We start from the raw sequence: 22,019 nt of genomic DNA on the forward strand, positions 1-22,019 counted from the left end.
CATTTTTTGATTGGGTTTTTTTTGTTGTTGTTGTTGTTGAATTTATGTGTAATTTATTAGTCTTATTTACTATTATTATACCTGATATGATTGTAGTCATTGTGTGTGCAGACTACACCACCAGACAGATATCATATATATGGACTTGACACTCTGCCGATGCTGAGTATTACTCTTTGTAGTGAGTAGTCCAAAAATAGTTGGCTAGTGTCTTATAATGTCACTATCTGAACAAATGGAAGAGAATCCATATTAGAAAAAACTGCAAACGCTTTATTTATTCCCTGGTGGTCTAGTGGTTAGGATTTGGCGCTTTCACTGTCATGGCAGGGGGTCAGTCCCTGGGCGGGGACAAAAACAAAAGCAAACAAACAAAAAATACCCAAACCAAACACTGGATTAAACCAAAAAGTAGAGGCAAAAGCTCCATCTGGTGTTGACCATATAAAATTCCAAGGAATTTGCATTATCATACTTCACCTGACTGTGTAATACTATAACCTCCAGTTTAGAAACATCTGTGGATTGAAAAGTAGGAAGGAAAATACTGGCTGTTACACATTAACTAGTGATTAAGATGATTAATGACTGAAGAAAAAGTCATAGGTTGTTTAGAATACTTGCCCCCAGATAGTCCCTGAAAAAAAGTTCCAAGGTCAAATATCTTTGGGAAATGTACGCAAATGCCACTCTTAAATATTCACAATGAATATTAGCATATTAAAATTATTGACAAGTCAACAGTCCTATTTTACATAATTTAACTGGTATTTGAACACAGGACCTCTCCCTCTCTTTCTCTTTTTAATATTCTCTGGCATTTTCAAGAATACCAGTTTGAAAAAGTAATTATCTTAGGAGTATTTGCTTTAAAAAAAAAGACTTTTTCGGGGGGGAACTTTTGTCAGATTTTATAGTTTTACCATCCAAATACGTAAAAATGATGATGATAAAAACAATGTTTGGGGGCTTCCCTGGTGGCGCAGTGGTTGAGAGTCCGCCTGCCGATGCAGGGGACGTGGGTTTGTGCCCCGGTCCGGGAAGATCCCACATGCTGCAGAGCGGCTGGGCCCGTGAGCCATGGCCGCTGAGCCTGCGCGTCCGGAGCCTGTGCTCCGCAGCGGGAGAGGCCACAACAGTGAGGCCCGCGTACCGCAAAAAACAAAACAAAACAAAACAAAAAAATACAAAAAACACACAATGTTTTATAATTGTTTAGGTTTTCATGCTCAATTCAAGAATACTTAGGGAACGATCATTTTGTGCCAGGACCTGCACAAGGTGGTGTAACTGACAGCAAACAATTATAATCAGTTGCATGTTGGCAAATGTTTAACAAGAATCCTTCAGGTTCACAGATTGATCTAAAATGCCTTGGTCCAGGGATGTCTATAATTTAGAAAGCCAGTAAAGGGACTTCCCTGGTGGTCCAACGGTTAAGACTCTGTGCTCCCAATTCAGGGGGCCTGGGTTTGATCCCTGGTCAAGGAACTAGATCCCACATGCTGCAACTAAAGATCCCACACAAGGCAACTAAGATCCTGTGTGCCTCAACTAAGACCAGGCACAGCCAAATAAATAAATAAATCAATATTTAAAAAATGAAAGCCAATAAATACTGTTTTTGGAGGTTCTTCCTTTTTCCAATTCATAGTCTGACTCCTTTCTCAGTAGCTCAATAAATTTTCCATTCTCTAAAATGGCCATACTACCTAAAGCAATCTACAGATTTAATGCAATACCTGTCAAATTACCAGTTACATTTTCCACAGAACTACAACAAATAATTCTAAAATTTATATGGAACCATAAAAGACCAGCAATCCTGGCAAAAGAACAAAGCTGCAGGCATAACCCTCTCAGACTTCAGACAATACTACAAAGCTATAGTAATCAAAACAGTGTGGTATTAGCACAAAAACAGACATGTGGATCAATGGTACAAAATAGAGAGCCCAGAAATAAACCCACACATCTATGGTTAATTGATCTTTGACAAAGGAGGCAAGACTATACAATGGGGAAAAGACAGTCTCTTAAGCAAGTGGTATTGGGAAGGCTGGACAGCAGCATGTAAATCAATGAAGTTAGAACACACCCTCACACCATACACAAAAATAAACTCAAAATGGCTTCAAGACTTAAATATAAGACAAGACACCATTAAAATCCTAGAAGAGAACATAGGCAAAACATTCTCTGACATAAATCTTACCAATTTTTTCTTAGGTCAGACTGACCTAATCAAAAGAATACATATACATATATATGGTATATATTGTATATATTATATATATATGTGTGAATCACTTTGCTTGACAACAAACCAGAAACTAACATAACATTGTAAATCACCTATACTTCAGTTAAAAAAAAAAAGAAATTTTCCATTCTCTCTCTATTCTTCCTCAGATGAAACCTCTTAACTTTCAGTATATTTGAAAAACTAGTCTTTACCATTTACCATCTGGGTCCAATGGATCCTTTCTAATTTTTATATCTTTAAGTCATTTCATGAATAATTTATACACATTAGAGTAAAGGGATATTCAATAAAGCTGTTATAAAAAGAGAGTAAAGGGATAATGAAAAACAACTTTATTGGACATTTAAGTAAGTATCTAAACATAGAAAACCCTAGTTTTTATTCCATATTTTCCTGGTTTTGAAGATATATCCAAAATGGGCAATGTCCTCTAAATGCAACTACCTACACATTATCCATGATGCTGAGTCTGGAGCATACTCATCTTGTAAATAGTGACTGCAGATTCCAAATACATCACTACTGCATACTAGCTTATTGTTGCTTCTGATTCTTTTTGCAGTTGCATTATCAAAACACAAGACTTGTAGAATTTTTTGAAACATTTAAAGGCTCATCATTTTGTTGAAGAGAGGACAGCCATCTTCTTTGCTACTTAGCTGCAAAACATTTGTATTTTTAGTTTTATAAATGATCAACTCAAAGAATTTTTAATTTCTAGATTATCTATTTCCTTCTTATCATCTTTGTATACACAACTGCCACTAGCATTTGTGCACTTAAGAATCATATCAAGTAAATGTATCCATATAAACATCATAAAAGGTGAAAGAATACTATCATATGTACTCTTAGCAAAATGAGGTTATCCAGATGTTTGCTGCAAAATCTTGTGGAATGGAGTTATTCCTTTTGAATGAGTAAGTAGATGAGAATACCACGTTTTCTTTTTGTCCTTAGAAATATATTGTTTACTAATTAATTCTTGAGTTTGAAAAATTCAGTTAGGTGGTGGTCATCTAAAGATTCCTAGTTTAAGGTTATTAGGGTCTAGAGTGCTGTTCTCTATCTCTGCATTAATCTTCTGAATTCTGAATTCTCAACTATATTCAATGAGAGCTAAAGCATAGTACAAAGATCTAGAAAGATGATGCAGTACTTTGAGCATTGCAAAAGGAAAACTGAAGGATAATGCAATAGTGATGACTTACTTCACTATTCTATCATCTTAGGTAATTCTATCATTTTCCATTTTCTTATAATTTTAGTATATTTTGAAGCATGATTTGGAATAATTAATGATAATGATGAAATAGTTCCATGGATGATGAAGTAGGAGAATGTTGCAGGACATAGGAAAAATAAGATCAGTAAGATTCCATGATGTATCCTAGATTTACAAGAGTCCAAATGACCCATATGACCACTGCAAATAGAGAAAGTTTTATCCTATTTTTTTAAAAAATAAGTTTTCTCTTTGTTTTTTGGAAGACCTTTAAGAAAGAATAAAAGTCATGAAAAAAATCAATCCTTACAAATAGTACTCCCAAAAGAGGAAATCTCAGAAAACTAAAGTTTGGGTCTACTAGATCCTGATGATATGTACAAAGGTTAAATTCTTAAACTCATTCACCTTTAAGCACATAAAGGCAGATATGAATGAATTTGTTACCCATCATAACATTTATTTCATTGTAATAGGAAACAAAAGCCTTTTGTTCAGCTGAATACATAGGCATTATGACTTCTTAGACTTCATTGAGCTGGATGGCAAAGATCCCTTTCTGGGGACCATAAAATAATGAAATTACCGAAGGTGCTATACTTTGGTGTATTCCTCACTGAATTCCAGGATCCTGGTGGATCCTCTCATCTATGTGTTATTTACCCTACTCATTCCTAGATCTTGTTTCTTTTTGCGAATGTCCTTATTCCACCTTTATATCATTGTCTACAGCTATTTACTTGCTGTACTTTCAGCCAAGAATCCTTGTTAAGGTAGTATCCTGAGCCCACTTTATTTGCAGGCCTATACAGAATTTTGGCTTCTGATTCCCATTTACTCTTCAGGATTGTATTAAAATTTGATAAGCAAACTAATACTCTTTTACCTTACAAAACAATCTTAGAGGAAGTAAAATATATGTTTGCTGCATATCTTATTTCTTGTGAATATAAGCTTGAAAGAACAAAAAATTGATCTTTTTCTCTATTCCATAAAATGCTTATAGGGCTAAGCTTTGCAGGATTTTAGGTGTTGACCTATCTGGAAATAATTCCGTGAGCAACCCCTCACTGAAGGTTGGGGTTGCCTGAGACCACCAAGCTCGAATACCTTTCCAACCAGTTTCTGTCTGTCCCATTTTGCTGTTCTTTTCTTGGAAAGAGAAGCAGAAAACACATCAAGATTAATCAGCCAAAGATTGTAGTGTGTGTGTGTGTGTGTGTGTGTGTGTGTGCGTGTGTGTGTAGGGGGAGAGGTGGCAGAGGCAGTGTAGGAGGAAAGAGGTAAACTGACTAGGAATACATGAATAGTGTATAAATAGTATATAAATTCTTCCAGACCAGACATTTGGCTGTTTTGCCTACATCATATCACAGCATCGCTACTGTGCCTGGCACAAAGTAGATAGATGTTCAGTAAATGTTTGTTGCACTAAGTGAAAGAACGAACTTCTCACTTTGCTTTTTCAGGGGCGATGCAGCCTGTGTTTCTTGGAATCAACCCGGGCCCTAGAGGAGAGGATTTCCTAGAGCAGGGGTCCCCAAGCCCCCACCCTCACCTGTCTGCGGCCCGTTAGGAACCCGGCTGCACAGCAGGAGGTGAGCAGCGCGGAGTAATGGACGCTTAATCTGCCGCTCCCCATCGCTCACATTACCGCCTGAACCATTCCCCCTCCACCCCTGAAAAATTATCTTCCACAAAACCGGTCCCTGGTGCCAGAAAGTTTGGGGACCACTCTCCTAGAGGACACCTCCATTTCTCTCAGCAAGCTGAGGAGTCTGGCGACAGAAGGTCACATATCATGAGACCCGCGGGGAGTGGGAGCCGCCATGGCTCCGGGGAGAGGGGACCGGAGGGCCATGGCGCACCCCACCCTCGCGCTCCAGTTCCACCAGGTCCCGTTCCCTTCCCCGCCCCTCCTGAGTACCCCTGTTAGGTTTGGCATTGTCACCCCGCCCCTCCAGCTCTGGTCCCTTCCTCTTCCCCTCCCTTTTTCTCTCCCTATCCCCTCCCCCCGCCCCGCCCTGGTCCCGCACCCTCCCCTTCAGTTCCCTGGCCCGGTCGCCCCGCCCCCAGAACCGTCTCCTCCCCCTCACGCCCCTTCACGCCCCGCCCCGCCTCCCCCTTTGACGTGGCAGAAGCGGCACCAGCCATGTTAGTCCCGCAGAGTTCTGCGCCGAGGCAGGGGGCGGGGCGGCGCCGTCCCTGATTGCGGTGCCACGGCTTCCCTGGCTCGGCGGAGAGGGCGGATTTTGTAAGGCCGAGGCTGCGACAGGCGCGGATCTCGTACGTGGTGGCACTGTGGTAAGGATCCATTTCAGGGCTGCCACTTCTCGGCTCCCTTGGGGGTCCGCGGGCGCTCAGTGGGAAGCGGGGGAGGGGCGGCTGTGCGGCGGCGGGTCCGCGGGCAGGGGTCTCAAGGGTGGTGCCTGCTCTGCCGTCTTGGTGCCCCGGGGCAGGCGGGGTGCGCCGGGGCTGCGAGCCGGCCCGGCGGGGCTGCCTGGAACCCTGAACTTGTCACCCTCTCACCCACCACCCTCTGCTTAGTTCTCTCTGGGCCTGGGAACCTGGCCCCCTCACCCACCTGCCCTGTATCAGGTGCGAAAGATGGGAGTCGGGTGAAAAACAGCAGTTTGGGCATCTCCCCCAGCACCCCACCCTCCGCTCCCGGCCGATCTGCCTTCCCCACCCCACCACCGCTTCTAGGTACTTTGACTTCTTGGTTCATTCCCTGCCTGAGCTGAAGAGCCCTAGACTTTGAACCGAGGTGACTTCGTCACCCGTAGTTCGGCCTTGGGAGTTAAAGGGGATAAGGAGAAAAGTGCCAGGTATAGCTAACACCTTGGGCCTTGATTACAAATAGACTTCAGTTATCAGATTAGACCAATTGTACCTACTTCATTTAGCCCTAAGTGTTTTCCCGTTCTGGTGGGAAGGGAAAAGTCATAGTTAAATCTGCATGTAATCACTGGATTGAATAAGTTGAATTCGTGTTTTCACGTGAACTTACTCAAGTTACACCACTCAAAGTCGTGGATAACTAGCCAAGTTAACTTGGTTAAAAGTTTTAGATTTAAATATAAATGCGTGTTAAGTCTTCCTTCTCTCCCTTCTCCAGTAGTCTAATGGACATCATTTTGGAATTCCAGTCATTTTTAATAGGCTCAGAATTTTAGATTTAGAAGGGGTCTTGTAGTTTTCTAACCCAAACCCCTGATCTTACAGATGAGAAATTGAGGATCAGAGGGGTTAAGCTATTTTTCCAATATGATAAATCTAGTCATGGGAAGTAGTTGAAGACACTTCATTGAAGATTTTAGGACAGAAAAGTGGGAGAGGCACATATAATTGTTAACAAATATATCTGATTGGAAGGAACTCAAATTTTACTTGCAATTTACAATGTTTTGCACTTAGTTATCTATAAATGGGCTAAAATCGGAATATTTAAAAACTTTTAATTATTATTGAATAGGTAAAGCCTTTTAAAATACTGTGGGCACATATCTGATGTTCTAGGTTAAAGTGACTTAATGCTTCTTTCCTTTTAGTTATACCATGAGTAAGTATTTAACTAAGGTAACTCCCAATGATTATAAGTTGTGCTGAAAAATGAGACATTTCTTTAGAATGGTCTTTTGTGTTTGTGCCACTTAAAAAAAATATAACACCTAGTATATTAAGTCTGCATCCTAATATAGTGTTTGAATCGTATTTATTTAGTTTTATGCTTTTAGACAAACATAATATCAGGGGAGAGAATGCTTATCAAATAATGCCATTTTATAAAAAGCTGGTTTGTAACAGGACTTTATTTCAGATATGCTATTGTTGACTATGGGACCAAACCTGGCAAAATTTGTACTAGAATGAGTGATTTTAAGATTGAGTAATTTCTCCCTTGGAAAGGTGAGGGAAGTTGGGGGGGTGTTTTGCATGCTTATGTAATTGGACCAGTTAAGAAGAAACAGGTGGGACTTTTTCAAACCACTGCTGGAAAGTGAGAAGGTAAGAAATAAGTGTGATTTAGTGAACAAATATAATCTTAGAGCAGAGAGACTGAGAGGAAAAAGAGTGAGGAAGAGGAGGGGAATTGTACTCAAATATCACTCAGGTGATATTTAGTATGTCTCAATAAAAAGTAAGGATGTGGAGTTACAATCCAGGTTTGTTACCTGTTGTAGAAACTTAAATCTGGCTATTGCCTGTGTGTCTTCATGCTAAGTCTTCATGCTAAGTTTCATAGAGCCTTTCTCTACTAGGCTCCCAGATTTTGAATTAAGCCCCAGAGTCCTAAGGAGGTGATTCTCAAGTCCTCATTATACTCTTTTTTTTTTTTTTTAAAGAATGGATGCACTTATAAATTTATTTATTTATTTTTGGCTGTGTTGGGTCTTTGTTGCTGCGCGGGCTTTCTCTAGTTGCGGCGAGCGGGGGCTGCTCTTCGTTGCGGTGCACAGGCTTCTTATTGCAGTGGCTTCTCTTGTTGCGGAGCACGGGCTCTAAGCGCATGGGCTTCAGTAGTTGCAGCACGCGGGCTCAGTAATTGTGGCTCACGGACATGGCCTGTGGGACCTTCCTGGACCAGGGCTTGAACCCGTGTCCCCTGCATTGGCAGGAGGATTCTTAACCACTGTACCACCAGGGAAGTCCCAAGACCTCTTTATACTCTTAAGCATTATAAAGCATATAATACTTAAGAGTATTATAGGATGCAGAAAAAAAAGGAAAACTTGGCTTAATAGAAGACAGGTAGATTTTTATATCTACTGCTTTGCAGTCTATTGTAATATGTTGTTTTGGTTGAATTGTGTGAAGGAAGTCTGGCTTCACATAGGTACGTAGTTGGAAAAAGGAGAGATAATATTAATAGCTTTTTCGTATTAAAAAATATGCATATTCTTTGATACTGTACCCAAACTCGACAGTTTTAATTAAGAAATCAAGGGTTAATTGCAGTGTGGAGTCTGAAACCTTAAAAATGAACTTTCTGTACTTATTGCGTTATAACCCATTGGTCTGTCCTACACTTTGAATGGATCATTTACCCATGCATGATTTTGTAACATCATGAAAAGATCATTTGGGAGCTCTTGCTTTACTGAATAATGTGTATCTTCCAAATGTTGGCATGTTTCATTATATAATATATAAAAAATCATATTATTATCACTACTGGTCTCATCAGCAAAATCTTTACATATTAGGAAGTTGTGAAGCTCATGGTATTAGATACAAGTTTTAAAAAATCTTAATGTTTTAATTTAAATTTGAGAAAGCTCAGATTTTATCATTGGCAACAAATACTGTGAATGGTTTTGCAGGTGACAGGCTCACTTCATCCATTTTTAAGGAAATATATGACAAATACCTAAGTACTAGTTATATACTATTCTTGGAGAATTGAGAAAATAGTCACTTAAAACATTTTTTGTGTCTTGTCGTTCAAATGAACAATGCTGATTGGTTGAGTATATTTTAATAGTCTTTTGATGCTTTTTGGTGATGCATTTTAGATGTATCTCAGATTATAGATGCAATTAAGTAATAAACAGAAAACTTCATTTGCTTTATGTTCTGTAGAAATAATGGGAGGGATTGCATACTCCTAGAATTTATATTCACATCTGTAGCATGGAAGCTGTTGCTAAAAACCATTTCTCTCCCAGAGGAGGTTGTTTCTTCTCTTATTGTTGCCTGTGTTAAAACTGAGGTTGGCATCTTCTAACTCCTCTCTGATTATCCCAGACCTTTGTTTTATCATTATCTTTCAACAGCCACTTTTTCTTGAAAGCTCATATTATCTTTCTCAAAGCTGTCTCCTGTATTTAGCTTTAAGATAATCTTTTCTAAACAAATCTAGATATCTTAGGATTTCTCCCTACCCTTTATCAATCTTTGAAAAATACACGATTGCTTTTGAATAGCATAAAATTCCTTAGCTGTCTCTGAAATTCTGATGGGAGGAAATACAGTGTTTAATTTTTATTTTATTATTATTTTAATTGAGATATATTTGGCATATAACATCTCTTTTAGAGAAGGGAAAGGTCTTAGCTGCTTAAGATACTTCAGATTTGTTAAGCTTCGCTTTCTGTAATTTGTATTACTAAAATATATTTGGATATTTTTCTAAAATTAAAATTGTTATTATATCTAATAATACCTTTTCTTCCCTTACTTACATTTTAAAATCAGCTCCTCATCCCATTGTTGTTCTTAGCTACTTCAGCATCCATGTTGCCTCTGTTGGCACCCTACCTTCATAATTCTTCGGTTCTTGATGCCATTCATCTCTCCCACAAGTCTTTTAGCCAGCCACATAGTACTTGAAATTCTATCTTCTCAGACCTTTAAATTTTACAGTTTCCTTCCACCACTAACCACTGTTGCATTTTGAGAGCATGAGATAGATAGAACTGCTTCCCAGGTAGGAGAGCTGGCATCCTAGTCAGGAAGCTAAAGAATAACAAGATGGAGATGTCTCTTGATACTGGGCACTAACCAGAGTGGCATCTCCCTCTTCCAGTGGTAAAGTTAAATGATTATATTGAAATTATATATCTCAAATTAGAGTTTAAAATGCTCTCTTAAGTTGGAATGTTAAAAGTATTCTGAATTAAGTGTCTGCAAGAGAGGTTAAATGATGCATGATAAAAAATTACCTGTCTAAAATAGAAGTACCTAGTTTTAGAAAAATATTTTTGTTTTGCACCCTTAAATATTCTCTTCTAGCAAGTTTAGTGGAAACTTACTACTTTCTGGGTAGAAAAGCATGTGAGTTTTAGAATTTAATGTTTTTGACAATCTATGTATTAGAATAATGTAACTCACAAGGCTGATACGGAAAACTTAGGATCTAGATTTTCCCCCATTTTTGCCTTAAATCAATAGGACATCTATTTTATTATTTATTATTTTTTGCCATAGTTTTTTTTGGGAGTGAATAAAAAACGATAAAATACCTCTCATTGGGCCTAATATGCATTGGGTTCTGTAGAGCCATTCATTATTTTGTTATAATTGTGGTCATTGTTGTTTGCTAATTTTTTTTTGAGATAAATATTTTCATTTGGTTATGATTTCTAATGGATTAATATTGCTGGAAGTGGGAAAAACATACTTATTTTGAATTTTCTTGAGAGGATTTAAAAATATCCGTTAATTTTTTTACAGAAATAAGAATCAAGCTCTACGATGACAACCTATTTGGAATTCATCCAACAAAATGAAGAACGAGATGGAGTCCGATTTAGTTGGAATGTTTGGCCATCAAGTCGACTGGAAGCTACAAGAATGGTCGTTCCAGTAGCAGCCTTATTTACACCACTGAAGGAGAGACCAGATTTGCCACCCATTCAATATGAACCTGTTCTGTGTAGTAGGACCACTTGCCGTGCAGTTTTGAATCCTTTATGGTAATTAAAGTATATGGAAAAAACTAATGTCACTATGATTTTAAAAAAATGTAGTTTCTTTCTTGCTCATTTATATAAGAATATCTTTGTTTTTGATTATAGTTATTTTTTCAAATTAAGGTAGTCAGATCCAAAGAGCTATAAAATCTTAGGATCATTCTAGTTGTAGAGAGTTGATAAGAAACCAAATGCAAAGTTGTCACTGTGTAAACTGTTAGATTCTATCAGTATTCTCTAGATACTGATGCTGGCAATCAACCCATCTTGTGTCATTTGAAAGGTCATAATTGAGGGGTATGGTGTTTGAAAAATGTTATGATTTCTTGTTACATAAGCCAGACTCTCAAGAATTAACTTTTATTCCTCTTTCTGCTCCCTCTCTCTCCACTCAGTCTACTAGCAAATCTGGTCAATTCCATCTCCAGAACAATCAGGATTCTGTCTCTTACTCTTTGCTAGAACATGGTACTTCAAAATATACCATCTTTTTCCTGGATGGTTTCATTATCCTCCTAACTGGTCTTCCTGTTTCCGTTCTTGCTTTTCAGCAGTCTCTTCTCCACTCAGAAGCTAGAGTTTTACAAATGGATATCAGATTATTAAAATTGTTCAATAGATACTTATTACACTTGGAATGAAAAATCCATAGCCCTTATCAAGACCTATAAAACCCTATATGATCTATCCTTTGTGTATTTCTGCCTTCATCTTGTATCATCCATTTTCTTTATTTTCATCTGCATTATACCTTACCCTCTCTCTTATCCTTGGATATACCTAACTTACTTCTACCACAGACTTTGTGCAATAGCTATATGTGCTGCCTGGATTGCTTTGCCCCCAGATTTTCCTGTGACTGGTTTCTTTTCATTCTGATTACATGTCAGTTGTTTATTTTTTTTGGCTGCATTTGGGTCTTTGTTGCTGCACGCGGACTTTCTCTAGTTGCGGCGAGAGGGCTTTTCGTTGTGTTGCGCGGGCTTCTCATTATTGTGGCTTCTCTTGTTGTGGCACGCGGGCCCTGGGGCGTGCGGGCTTTAGTAGTTGTGGCTCACGGGCTCTAGAGCACAGGCTCAGTAGCTGTGGCGCACAGGCTTAGTTGCTCCGCAGCATGTGGGATCTTCCTGGACCAGGGATCAAACCCGTGACCTCTGCATTGGCAGGCGGGTTCTTAACCACTGCGCCACCAGGGAAGTCCTTCAGTTGTTTATTAATGAAGGCTTTCCTTTAAAGTAGCCCTCCCAAATACATTCTCATGTCCTGCTTTGTTATCTTTAATCTTTATTATCACTATCTAAAAGTATCTTCTGTGTTTATGCGTTTACTTGTTTATTGTCTTTCTCTTCTACAATATAAACTCTGTGATAGCAGGGACCTATGATCTTGTTTACTTCTTTATCAGCACCGAGAATAATGGCATTCAGTAAATATATTTTTATTGAATAAATGCTTTCTAGATCTGAGTTTAGAAGTTACTGAGCCATTTGGAGAAAAAAAAACACCTAAAAATACATGGCTTTTAAAGATTGCTTTGATATCAGTTTGAATGTATTCATTTTCAGAAAGAAATTAATTTTATTGAAATTAGGATTATTGTACAATTTAACTGAACCATGAGCTATTGTATCTTTTCTTAAAACAGTCAAGTGGATTATCGAGCAAAACTCTGGGCTTGCAACTTTTGTTATCAAAGGAATCAGGTAAGAAAACCCCTGTTGCAGATGTTAATGCTATAATACTGCTCTAAATATGCAGAAAGATGCATATTTAAAAATAAAGATGAAATAACTTTATATATGATGAAACTATCTTTTTTAATAATTAAATGATCAGGAAATAATTATTTTCAGTTTAAAATTTCACACAAATAATTTATTAAAAAAATTTTTTTTTCTACCTGCAGTTTCCACCTACTTACGCTGGTATATCTGAACTGAATCAACCTGCTGAACTTTTACCTCAGTTTTCTAGCATTGAATATGTAGTTCTGGTAAGAACATAAGAGTAACTCTTTAAGAAATTTAAAATATCCAGTAATTTATACCAAAATAACTGTTCAATTGAGCTGACTTAAAAGGCATCATTTTTTTTTTTTTAAGAAGATTTTGGGGGTAGGAGTTTAGTAATTAATTAATTTATTTTTGCTGTGTTGGGTCTTTATTTCTGTGCAAGGGCTTTCTCTGGTTGTGGCAAGCGGGGGCCACTCTTCATCGCGGTGCATGGGCCTCTCACTATTGCGGCCTCTCTTGTTGCGGAGCACAGGCTCCAGACGCGCAGGCTCAATAGTTGTGGCTCACAGGCCTAGTTGCTCCGCGGCATGTGGGATCCTCCCAGACCAGGGCTCGAACCCGTGTCCCCTGCATTAGCAGGCAGATTCTCAACCACTGCGCCACCAGGGAAGCCCAAAAGGCATCATTCTTGATTCTCACATTGAATTGATTGAGAATTTCAAAGGTAAGAACTGTCAAGGTCAGTTTGAGTAAGGTAATTTCTGTTGTAGTTATTTGAAAGGTGGCCAAGGTATTGGGTGGGGTGGTGTGGTTTGCTATACCAAATAGATCAATAAACAGTAAAGTATCAATTTTGCTTTGTAGTTGGAAGGTCAATTACGAATACTTGGTCAGTATGATGCTCGAGTCTAATGATGAAATTACTCTTGCATTGGCCCTTGTTAGGAAAATCATTTTTCTTCCCTTTCTGAACAGCTTTACATAGTTATTTACATATTTAAGTATTAAGGTAATATTTTTTATGAATGTTGTAGAGAAACCAGAATATGGTTCACTGAGCCAGTCAGTAATTTGTCCACTCTGGCTAGTTTCCAGTTCTCTTATAATCCAATTCAGGGTTAGATAATTATTTTATAAAAATAACCTAATTTTGCTTTTAAGCTTTATAGTTACTATTTTCTTATTTTAAAAGAAATAAGTGCTTATTATAAGAAATGAAACCTCATGCAGTTAAGTAAAATTGAAAGTGAAAATCTCCTTCATGTAATTATAAATAATGTTTTTAAACTGAATTTTTCACTTGATGATGTCTTGGATATTTCTCCATGCATATATAACCTGTTTCATTTCTGAAATGGCTTTATTAGGATTCCATTGTGTAAATGTAAATTATTTAATTAGTCCTCTATTGATTATCCTGTGTATTGTGCTGAAGTGTTAATACTTTTAAAACATTTTTTTTTTAATCGCAACATTTTTTAAAAGCGTGGTCCTCAGATGCCTTTGATATTCCTCTATGTGGTTGATACTTGCATGGAAGATGAAGACTTACAAGCCCTGAAAGAATCTATGCAGATGTCATTAAGTCTTTTACCACCTACAGCTTTGGTTGGCCTAATTACTTTTGGGAGAATGGTGCAGGTTCATGAACTTGGATGTGAGGGCATTTCAAAAAGCTATGTCTTCAGAGGAACAAAAGATCTGTCTGCCAAACAACTGCAGGTAAACAACAAGAATGGTAGTTTTAGCCTGTTTGTGCACATCACTCTATGTATGTCTATAAATGCCTTCTAGATATACGTTTCTAGAAAATATTATGAATGACTAATATAATTGTATTATAACAAAGCCTTTAAATTTAGTGTTGGCCTCAGCGTTCTTTCATTTGCCTTAAATTGTTATCGTAGAGATTGAAGACCCTTCACTTTTGAAGTATCTTTAAAATTTAGAGTGAAACTGAAGCTATTTTACTAGAGATTTGAAAGGTTTATAGAAGAGTCATGCTGAAGACTGAGAGAAGGTAACCACAGAATTTTAGCTTTTGTTTCTTTACATCTCACTTAGGAAAAAAACACTTTTGGCAAGGGTACATATTTTAAGGCTTGAGAGTTAATAGGTGAACCACGAGTATATATATTTTTTCACACACTAGGACATTTTTATCTTTGGGGCAAATTGAAGCTTTGTCTTCCAAGGCAGGGAGTTATGTGTAACATACTAGAATCATCTTGGTGTATTTTTCAAAATCTTTTTCTGTCCAGAGATTTTGATAGATCATAAGAGAGTGAGTGAATATGTGCTTCAACTGGAAGATAGTTGAGAGGGTAGAGATTGTTTATGTAAGTGTTTTGAAAAACTTTCTAAGTGATTCTTTTTTTAAAATTAATTAATTAATTAATTTTTGGCCGCATTGGGTCTTCGTTGCTGCGCACAGACTTTCTCTAGTTGCAGCAAGTGGGGGCTACTCTTTGCTGCGGTGCGTGGGCTTCTCATTCAGTGGCTTCTCTTGCTGCCGAGCACGGGCTCTAGGCTCACGGGCTTCAGTAGTTGTGGCACGTGGGCTCAGTAGTTGTGGCACGTGGGCTCAGTAGTTGTGGCTCGTGGGCTCTAGAGTGCAGGCTCAGTAGTTGTGGCGCACGGGCTTAGTTGTTCTGAGGCATGTGGGATCATCCCGGACCAGGGATCGAACCCATGTTCCCTGCATTGGCAGGCGGATTCTTTTTTTTAAATAAATTTATGTATTTATTTATGGCTGTGTTGAGTCTTCATTGCAGTGCGCAGGCTTCTCATTGCGTTGGCTTCTCTTGTTGTGGAGCATGGGCTCTAGGCCTGCGGGCTCAGCAGTTGTGGCTCGTGACTCTAGAGCACAGGCTCAGTAGTTGTGGCACACGGGTTTAGTTGCTCCATGGCATGTGGGATCTTCCCGGACCAGGGCTCAAACCTGTGTCCCCTGCATTGGCAGGTGGATTCTTAACCACTGTGCCACCAGGGAAGTCCCTCTAAGTGATTCTTATACAACCCCCAGTTGAGAAATTACCCTGATTGTTAAGCCTGGTATAAAGTCGACAGATATGAAATCAGACTTTGGAGGCATCCAGGTAGCCCAAAATGAAAAAAAAAAAGATTTTGAGGATGACTAATTTGAAGCTTAGCAGACTAGGATAGTGGTGCTGCAGTTAACCGAGACAGAAAATACTGGAGGAATATGCAGGTTTGGAGGGGGAGGATGAATGAACAGTGAATATGGTAGTGAATCATAGTAGTGATTAAGATTTGAGGAAGTGGGGAAAATTAGAGTCTGTGTTCTTTCAAGAGGTTTGTTGTTGAAGGTAGGGAAGGAGATAGTGTGAAAGTTTGAGAGAGGACTGAGTTAAAGAGGTTTACTTTAGGAGGGACACTTGAATGTGTTTATACACAAAAAGAAAGAGACTAAAGATGGTGAGTGAAAGGAAGAGTGAGATGAGGAGAGTGAGGTTTCACAAAACATGACAGGGATTCCTTCAAGAGCATAAGAAGCAGAGTACCTTGAAGGGGAGGATCACTTGTTTACATGAGACAGAGAGTGGGCAAGTTTTAACCTCTATGTACCTTAGTTTTGTTTTTGTTTTTTTTTTTTTACGGTACGTGGGCCTCTCACTGTTGTGGCCTCTCCCATTGCGGAGCACAGGCTCCAGACACGCAGGCTCAGCGGCCATGGCTCACGGTCCCAGCCACTCCGTGGCACGTGGGATCTTCCTGGACCGGGGCACGAACCCGTGTCCCCTGCATCGGCAGGCGGACTCAACCACTGTGCCACCAGGGAAGCCCATACCTTAGTTTTTTCATGTGTAAAGGGAGATAATAATAGTATGTATCTTACAGGGCAGTCATGAAAATTAAATGGATTGTGCTTTTAGATGTTTGCTATTACTGTTATTTTTAAACTGTAAATTTATTTAAGGTAATTTATTTCTAGTTCTGATTGTAGAATGCATTTTACTTAAATTATGTAATATATATGTAATACATAAAACATCTGCCTTTTTGAAACAATGAATGCATGCAAACTAAATTTTTTTCTCCATCAAAATGTTTTTATCTTCCTTCTCTACCCATCTTGTTGAAGAGAGCCTGGTCTTTGTTCCCCAAATAGTTCTGGATTCAAATCTTAAACTCTTCTAGTTGTGTGATCTTGGGCTGATCTCTTTGCTTGTTTTCTCCTCTTCTATGGAAAGGAATAAACAATACCTATTTTACCAGATTATTTTATTTTAATACTAAATGAAATAATGTAAGTGAGAACACTCAGTATAGTGTAAACTCTTTCAGGGCTTCATAGCAAAATCTAGATTAATACCTTGCTTTGCTACTTACTAGTTTTGTAACCTTAGGCAAGTTACTTAGCCCTTCTGAGTGTCAGTTTTCATTTGCAAGGCAGGAATTTAAAAATCTATTTCATTATATTTTGTGAGGAAATAGTATATACAAAGAGTTTAGCACAGAATCTGGCACATAAGTCCTCAGTAAAAAGTTGCTGATCATTCTAGCAGTGTAGGAAATACTGCAGGATTGGTTCAATATTTTTTTTTTTTGCAAATCTTTAGACTTTCTGATTTTCTGTTATATACTTTTATTCTATTACTTTATGATTAAGCATTTCTAGGTTCAAGAAAATTTTAGTAAAATAACATTATTTTCATGTGTCTAGAGAGGAATTCTGCATACATCTAAAATTCAGAACAAAACTGGCAGTTTGGTTAGGCATTAAGTCAGAAAATTAAGAAGAATAGACGTACAAGGTGTGTGTACCTTATAAACCCCATTAATACAATTCCTTGTATCTCTCCTTTATATTTATTATAGTTGCAATTTTACACTTATTTAGCTAATGATTTAACTCTTGTCTGTTTCACCAGATATAAATTTCCATACGGTCAGGGACTATATATTTTTTTCAACATTAGATACCTGGCACATTGAGATATAGTTGCTGAAAGGAATGAATGAAGATAAGTTAAGAAATATAGACATTCAAGTTACACAGTAACTTATTTTTACTTAATTAGAAATAAAGTATTTCTGAGCTAGTATCCCTCTTTTTTGCTCACATAGCACCTTGTACTTTGCTGTCGTATGATGATCATTTCATTGTATTACTGTTTACCTGACAGTCTCCCCAACTAGAACTTTTGCTTTCTGAGGGAAGAGACTTTGTGTTCTTTATTTTTGTGTTCCTGATGCCTACAGAAGCACCTTGCATATCATAAATATTTGATACATCTTTGTAGGAGTAATTAAATGAATATCACAAAAATAATCTCTTTACAGGAAATGCTGGGACTCTCTAAAGTACCAGTTACTCAAGCAACACGTGGTCCTCAGGTACAGCAGCCACCTCCTTCCAATAGGTAATAAATACGGCAAAGAGAATTTTACAATTCATGTGGCTATTTTAAGCATCCTATATCCTTAACTTGAATGTAGGGATTCAGTGATACTATATTGTTAAACATTTTTAGGAATATAAATATTGCATTAGTATACTTTTTAAAGAGTTGAGGTAGAATCACATCGCTGAAAAGGTTGGTTTTTCATTATTACAATGTAAGGAGTTTCTTTAGTTTTGATATATTCTTGATTTTCTAAGTTCAGAAAAACTTAATTTTTGTAGTTGAAGGCAGCCAAGCAAAAATAGTGCCCCACAAACTTTTCATTTTGCCTCCTTACCCTTGTAGTAGCTTTTTCCACTAAACTTACTAATCAGAGGTGGTCTTACTAAAACTGAGTTAATGTATCTTCTCATAATTAATTCAGTAACCTTAAAACTTACTAGATTGGTAAAAGGAAGATGCAGTCTCAAAGTAATACTTGGTTTGAGTGTTTTATTTATAGTAGTTGTACTCAGTGTGATTCTTCACCAGTGGGCAGCATCACCTGGGAACTTATTTGAAAGGCAAATTTTTGGTCACCACCCCAGACTTACTGAAGCAAAACTTTGGAACCAGCAATCTATGTTAAAACAAACCCTCCCACCAATTTTGATGTACACAAAAGTTTGCGAACCATTGTTCTAATGTGTATTCAAATTATTTTTCTCTATTTTTAAGAAAGTGGACAATTTGTTTCTTAAACCCTCACCCACAAACATTTATAAATGGATTTTTATTTAATTTTGTTTTGCAGGTTCTTACAGCCAGTACAGAAAATAGACATGAATCTCACAGATCTTCTGGGAGAACTGCAGCGAGACCCGTGGCCTGTACCACAGGGAAAGAGACCTTTGCGTTCCTCTGGGGTGGCACTTTCCATAGCTGTAGGACTACTTGAGGTAGTGACAATAGCTTTGTTTTGGAATGTATATGTGTATGTGTGTGTATGGAATGATATGTACAAGATAATGTTGGGTGGAAAAATCAGGTCATAGGACAGCGCATATGTGATTTTATTTAAAGTTTGATCTGTGGTATATCCTTTTGTGTATAGAGAGGCTTCTGGAGGGATATTTACCCAATTGTTAACAGTGGTGGGTTAAGGAGAGTTTTACTTTTAAGTAGAATTTGAAAATTTTACACTTGACATATATTAGCTTTGTAATTAGAAGAGTTTTTTAAAAAATGTTTTTTAAAATTTGAAATGTTATTAAATTTATAGAAAAGCTGCAAAGGACTTTTTTTCTGAACTATTTGAGATTAAGTTGCTGAAGTGATGTTACCAACCCCTTGAATACTTTAGTTGTATTTCCTATAAACCAGGATATTCTCCTACATAACCATAATACAACTTTCAAAGTCAGGTTTTGAAATATATGATACGTACACTGATGTATTATACAATACATAACACTGATACACTACTACCATCTAATTCTCAAAACTCATTCAAGTTTCAGTGGTTATCTCAATAATTTCTTTTACTGAAAGGATTTAATTCAGAGGCATGTATGTAGTGGTTATGTCTGTTTAGTCTCCTTTAGTCTGGTATAGATCCTCAGCCTTTCCTTGACTTTCATGACCTTGGCACTTTGGAAGATTCAGGCCAGTATATAGAATGTCTCTCAAATTAGGTTTGTCTTGATGTAGCGTCACAATTAGATTGAGGTATTGCATCATTGGAAGGAATATCACAGAAGTAATGGTCTATTCTTACTGTATCCTCTCAGGTGGCACATGATTTTCATTTGCCCATTATTGATGATTATGACTTTGATCACTCATTAAGGTGTGTCTGCCAGGTTTCTCCACTGTAAAATTACTCTTATTTCCCCTCCTTTTGTAATTAATAAACATTAGATGGTGAGGATCTTTGAAACCATGCAAATATCCTATTCCTCATCAAACTTTCAATTTATTCATTTATTAATATCACTGTGGATTCGTGGTTTCCTATTTTTTACGGTGAGTTATCTGTTACTATCAGTTTTTATTCTTTTAACTTTCTACTTTGACATAATTCCAAACATATGGAAAAGTTACAAGAATGGTTCAAAGAATTCCTTTAAACCTTTCACCCAGATTCCTCAGATGTTAACATTTTATTACATTTGCTTTATCCTTCTCTCTCCAGATATTTATATAGTGTGCTCTCTCTATAAATATAGATGTAGCTATATATAGGTATCTATTTATATGTTACACACATATAAATATTAAAAAACCATTTGAAAGTCAGTTACAAATGTGATGTCCCTTTACTTCTAAGTTCTTTAGTGTGCATTTCTTAATTACATAAGAACATTCCTTTGTATAACCACAGTTCATTTAACAATCATGAAATTAACATTGATATAACACTATTTTCTAATCTTTAAACTTTATTCAGATTTCACCAGTTATCCGAATAATACTGTATATTGTATTCACTTGTCATGTCTCTTTGGTGTCCTTTATTCTGGAACAGTTCCACAGTTTTTCTTTGTGTTTCATGACGATACTTTTTAGGGGTATAGGCTAGTTATTTTGTAGAAGGACTCTCAATTTGGGTTTATCTGATCTTTAATCATGAGTAGATTGAGCTTATGCAATTATGCCAGCCTAATTATCTTGCCCTTGTAAATTACTTGATCATTTGCTTGGAGTATTACTAGTATGTCCTGTGGGTTAATTTTCTCTAGTGCCTGGTGATCCTTTTCTATATGTGTATTCAAGTATTTTGTTTCTATAAAGTTTTCTTGTATTACAGTTTTAAGTGTTAGTTTTTTCATTGTTTTGTTTATCGTCTTTAAGAACTCCAATTATACATAAATTGGATCTTTGCCTGTTTTCTGTTTCAACCACTTTATCTCTGATTTTTTATTCTTATTTATTTCGTTTTCATGCTCTTGATTATTTTCTTGCTGTTCTTTAGTGCCCCTTAATAAGTTTTCATTTGAATCTGGCAGTTGTTCTATGCTGGCTGCTAGCTTCCTTCTTTCTTCCTTGTACTTTTCCCCAAACTGCCCTTGCTTGTGTGAAGGCTTGCATGGGAGATAGCTCACTGGGACTTAGTGTTTATTTATTTATTTTTTACTTATAAGTAACTTGAAGTTTGAATGCTTTTTGAGTTCTAGGTATGAAGGTGTGTGGTTTGTATACTTTAATTTGTTCTTGTTCTTTACTGATGTTTCAGCTTTACATGACTGCTGTTACCTCATCAGGATGATACCCAGTATGAAAACAGTATTTTTATTTGTTTATTAATCTAGTTTAAGAATGTTATAGAAGTAATAAGTATACCTAATAAAAACATTCAAATATGCAAGGATGTATAAAAATGAAAAGTAAAAGGCAGTTTTCCTTGCTCTTGCCTAGATTTGTTAATCATGAATTTTTAAAATTATCATCAAAATATATATCATTGACATTCTTTTCTGAAGCTATAATGTAGCTTGAAAATGCACTGTGTATTTTTGTTCAATAACTGCTTATAGAAATTAGAAATAAAAGCATTTCAAATATGATATATAAATATTGTTAATTGTGGAATAGAGTGGTTATACACATAGAGAAGGAGATGTAATTCTTTGTAATTGCAGTTTTGCTGCTTGCTGGGGAATCTTTCATGTATTAAAGTCTTAGGATACCTTTAAATTTTTTTTTTCTAGATTCCCTGTTTCTTTTGGATTGTACTCAGTTCTTTTGTTTATTATAAATTTTCTGAGTTCTTGCATGTCTAAAAATGTTTTTTAATTTTTCCCTCTCACTTCATTTGTACTTTGGGTCCCTGTCTTCAATAGGATCTTTGAGCCATTCCTCGCTAGTATTCTAACAGATAGTTTATTGGATAATTTGATGTAGTCTCATTCTTAGTCCTTTTCAGGAAACTTATTTTTCCCACTGAACATTTTTAGAATGTTCTCTTTAATTTTAGAGTTCTGAAATTTCATTAGGTTGTGTTTAGGTTTGATTATTTTTTCATTAATTATG

At 37.0% G+C, this 22,019-nt stretch overlaps 1 protein-coding gene across 1 annotated transcript in view; it reads left to right on the forward strand.

Moving 5' to 3' along the window:
• The first annotated feature begins 5,646 nt into the window (after positions 1–5,646).
• Positions 5,647–22,019, forward strand: part of SEC23A (SEC23 homolog A, COPII coat complex component) — a 65,317-nt gene continuing 48,944 nt past the window's right edge. The window contains exons 1-7 of the mRNA XM_082647736.1: positions 5,647–5,795; positions 10,668–10,909; positions 12,552–12,609; positions 12,813–12,899; positions 14,125–14,361; positions 17,947–18,026; positions 18,802–18,946. Coding sequence (XP_082503862.1) covers positions 10,689–10,909; positions 12,552–12,609; positions 12,813–12,899; positions 14,125–14,361; positions 17,947–18,026; positions 18,802–18,946 — 828 coding nt within the window. The 5' untranslated portion in view covers positions 5,647–5,795; positions 10,668–10,688. The remainder of the gene's footprint in view (positions 5,796–10,667; positions 10,910–12,551; positions 12,610–12,812; positions 12,900–14,124; positions 14,362–17,946; positions 18,027–18,801; positions 18,947–22,019) is intronic.

This window comes from Grampus griseus (genome assembly GCF_964374135.1).
Source record: "Grampus griseus genome assembly, chromosome: 2".
Taxonomy (NCBI): domain Eukaryota; kingdom Metazoa; phylum Chordata; class Mammalia; order Artiodactyla; family Delphinidae; genus Grampus; species Grampus griseus.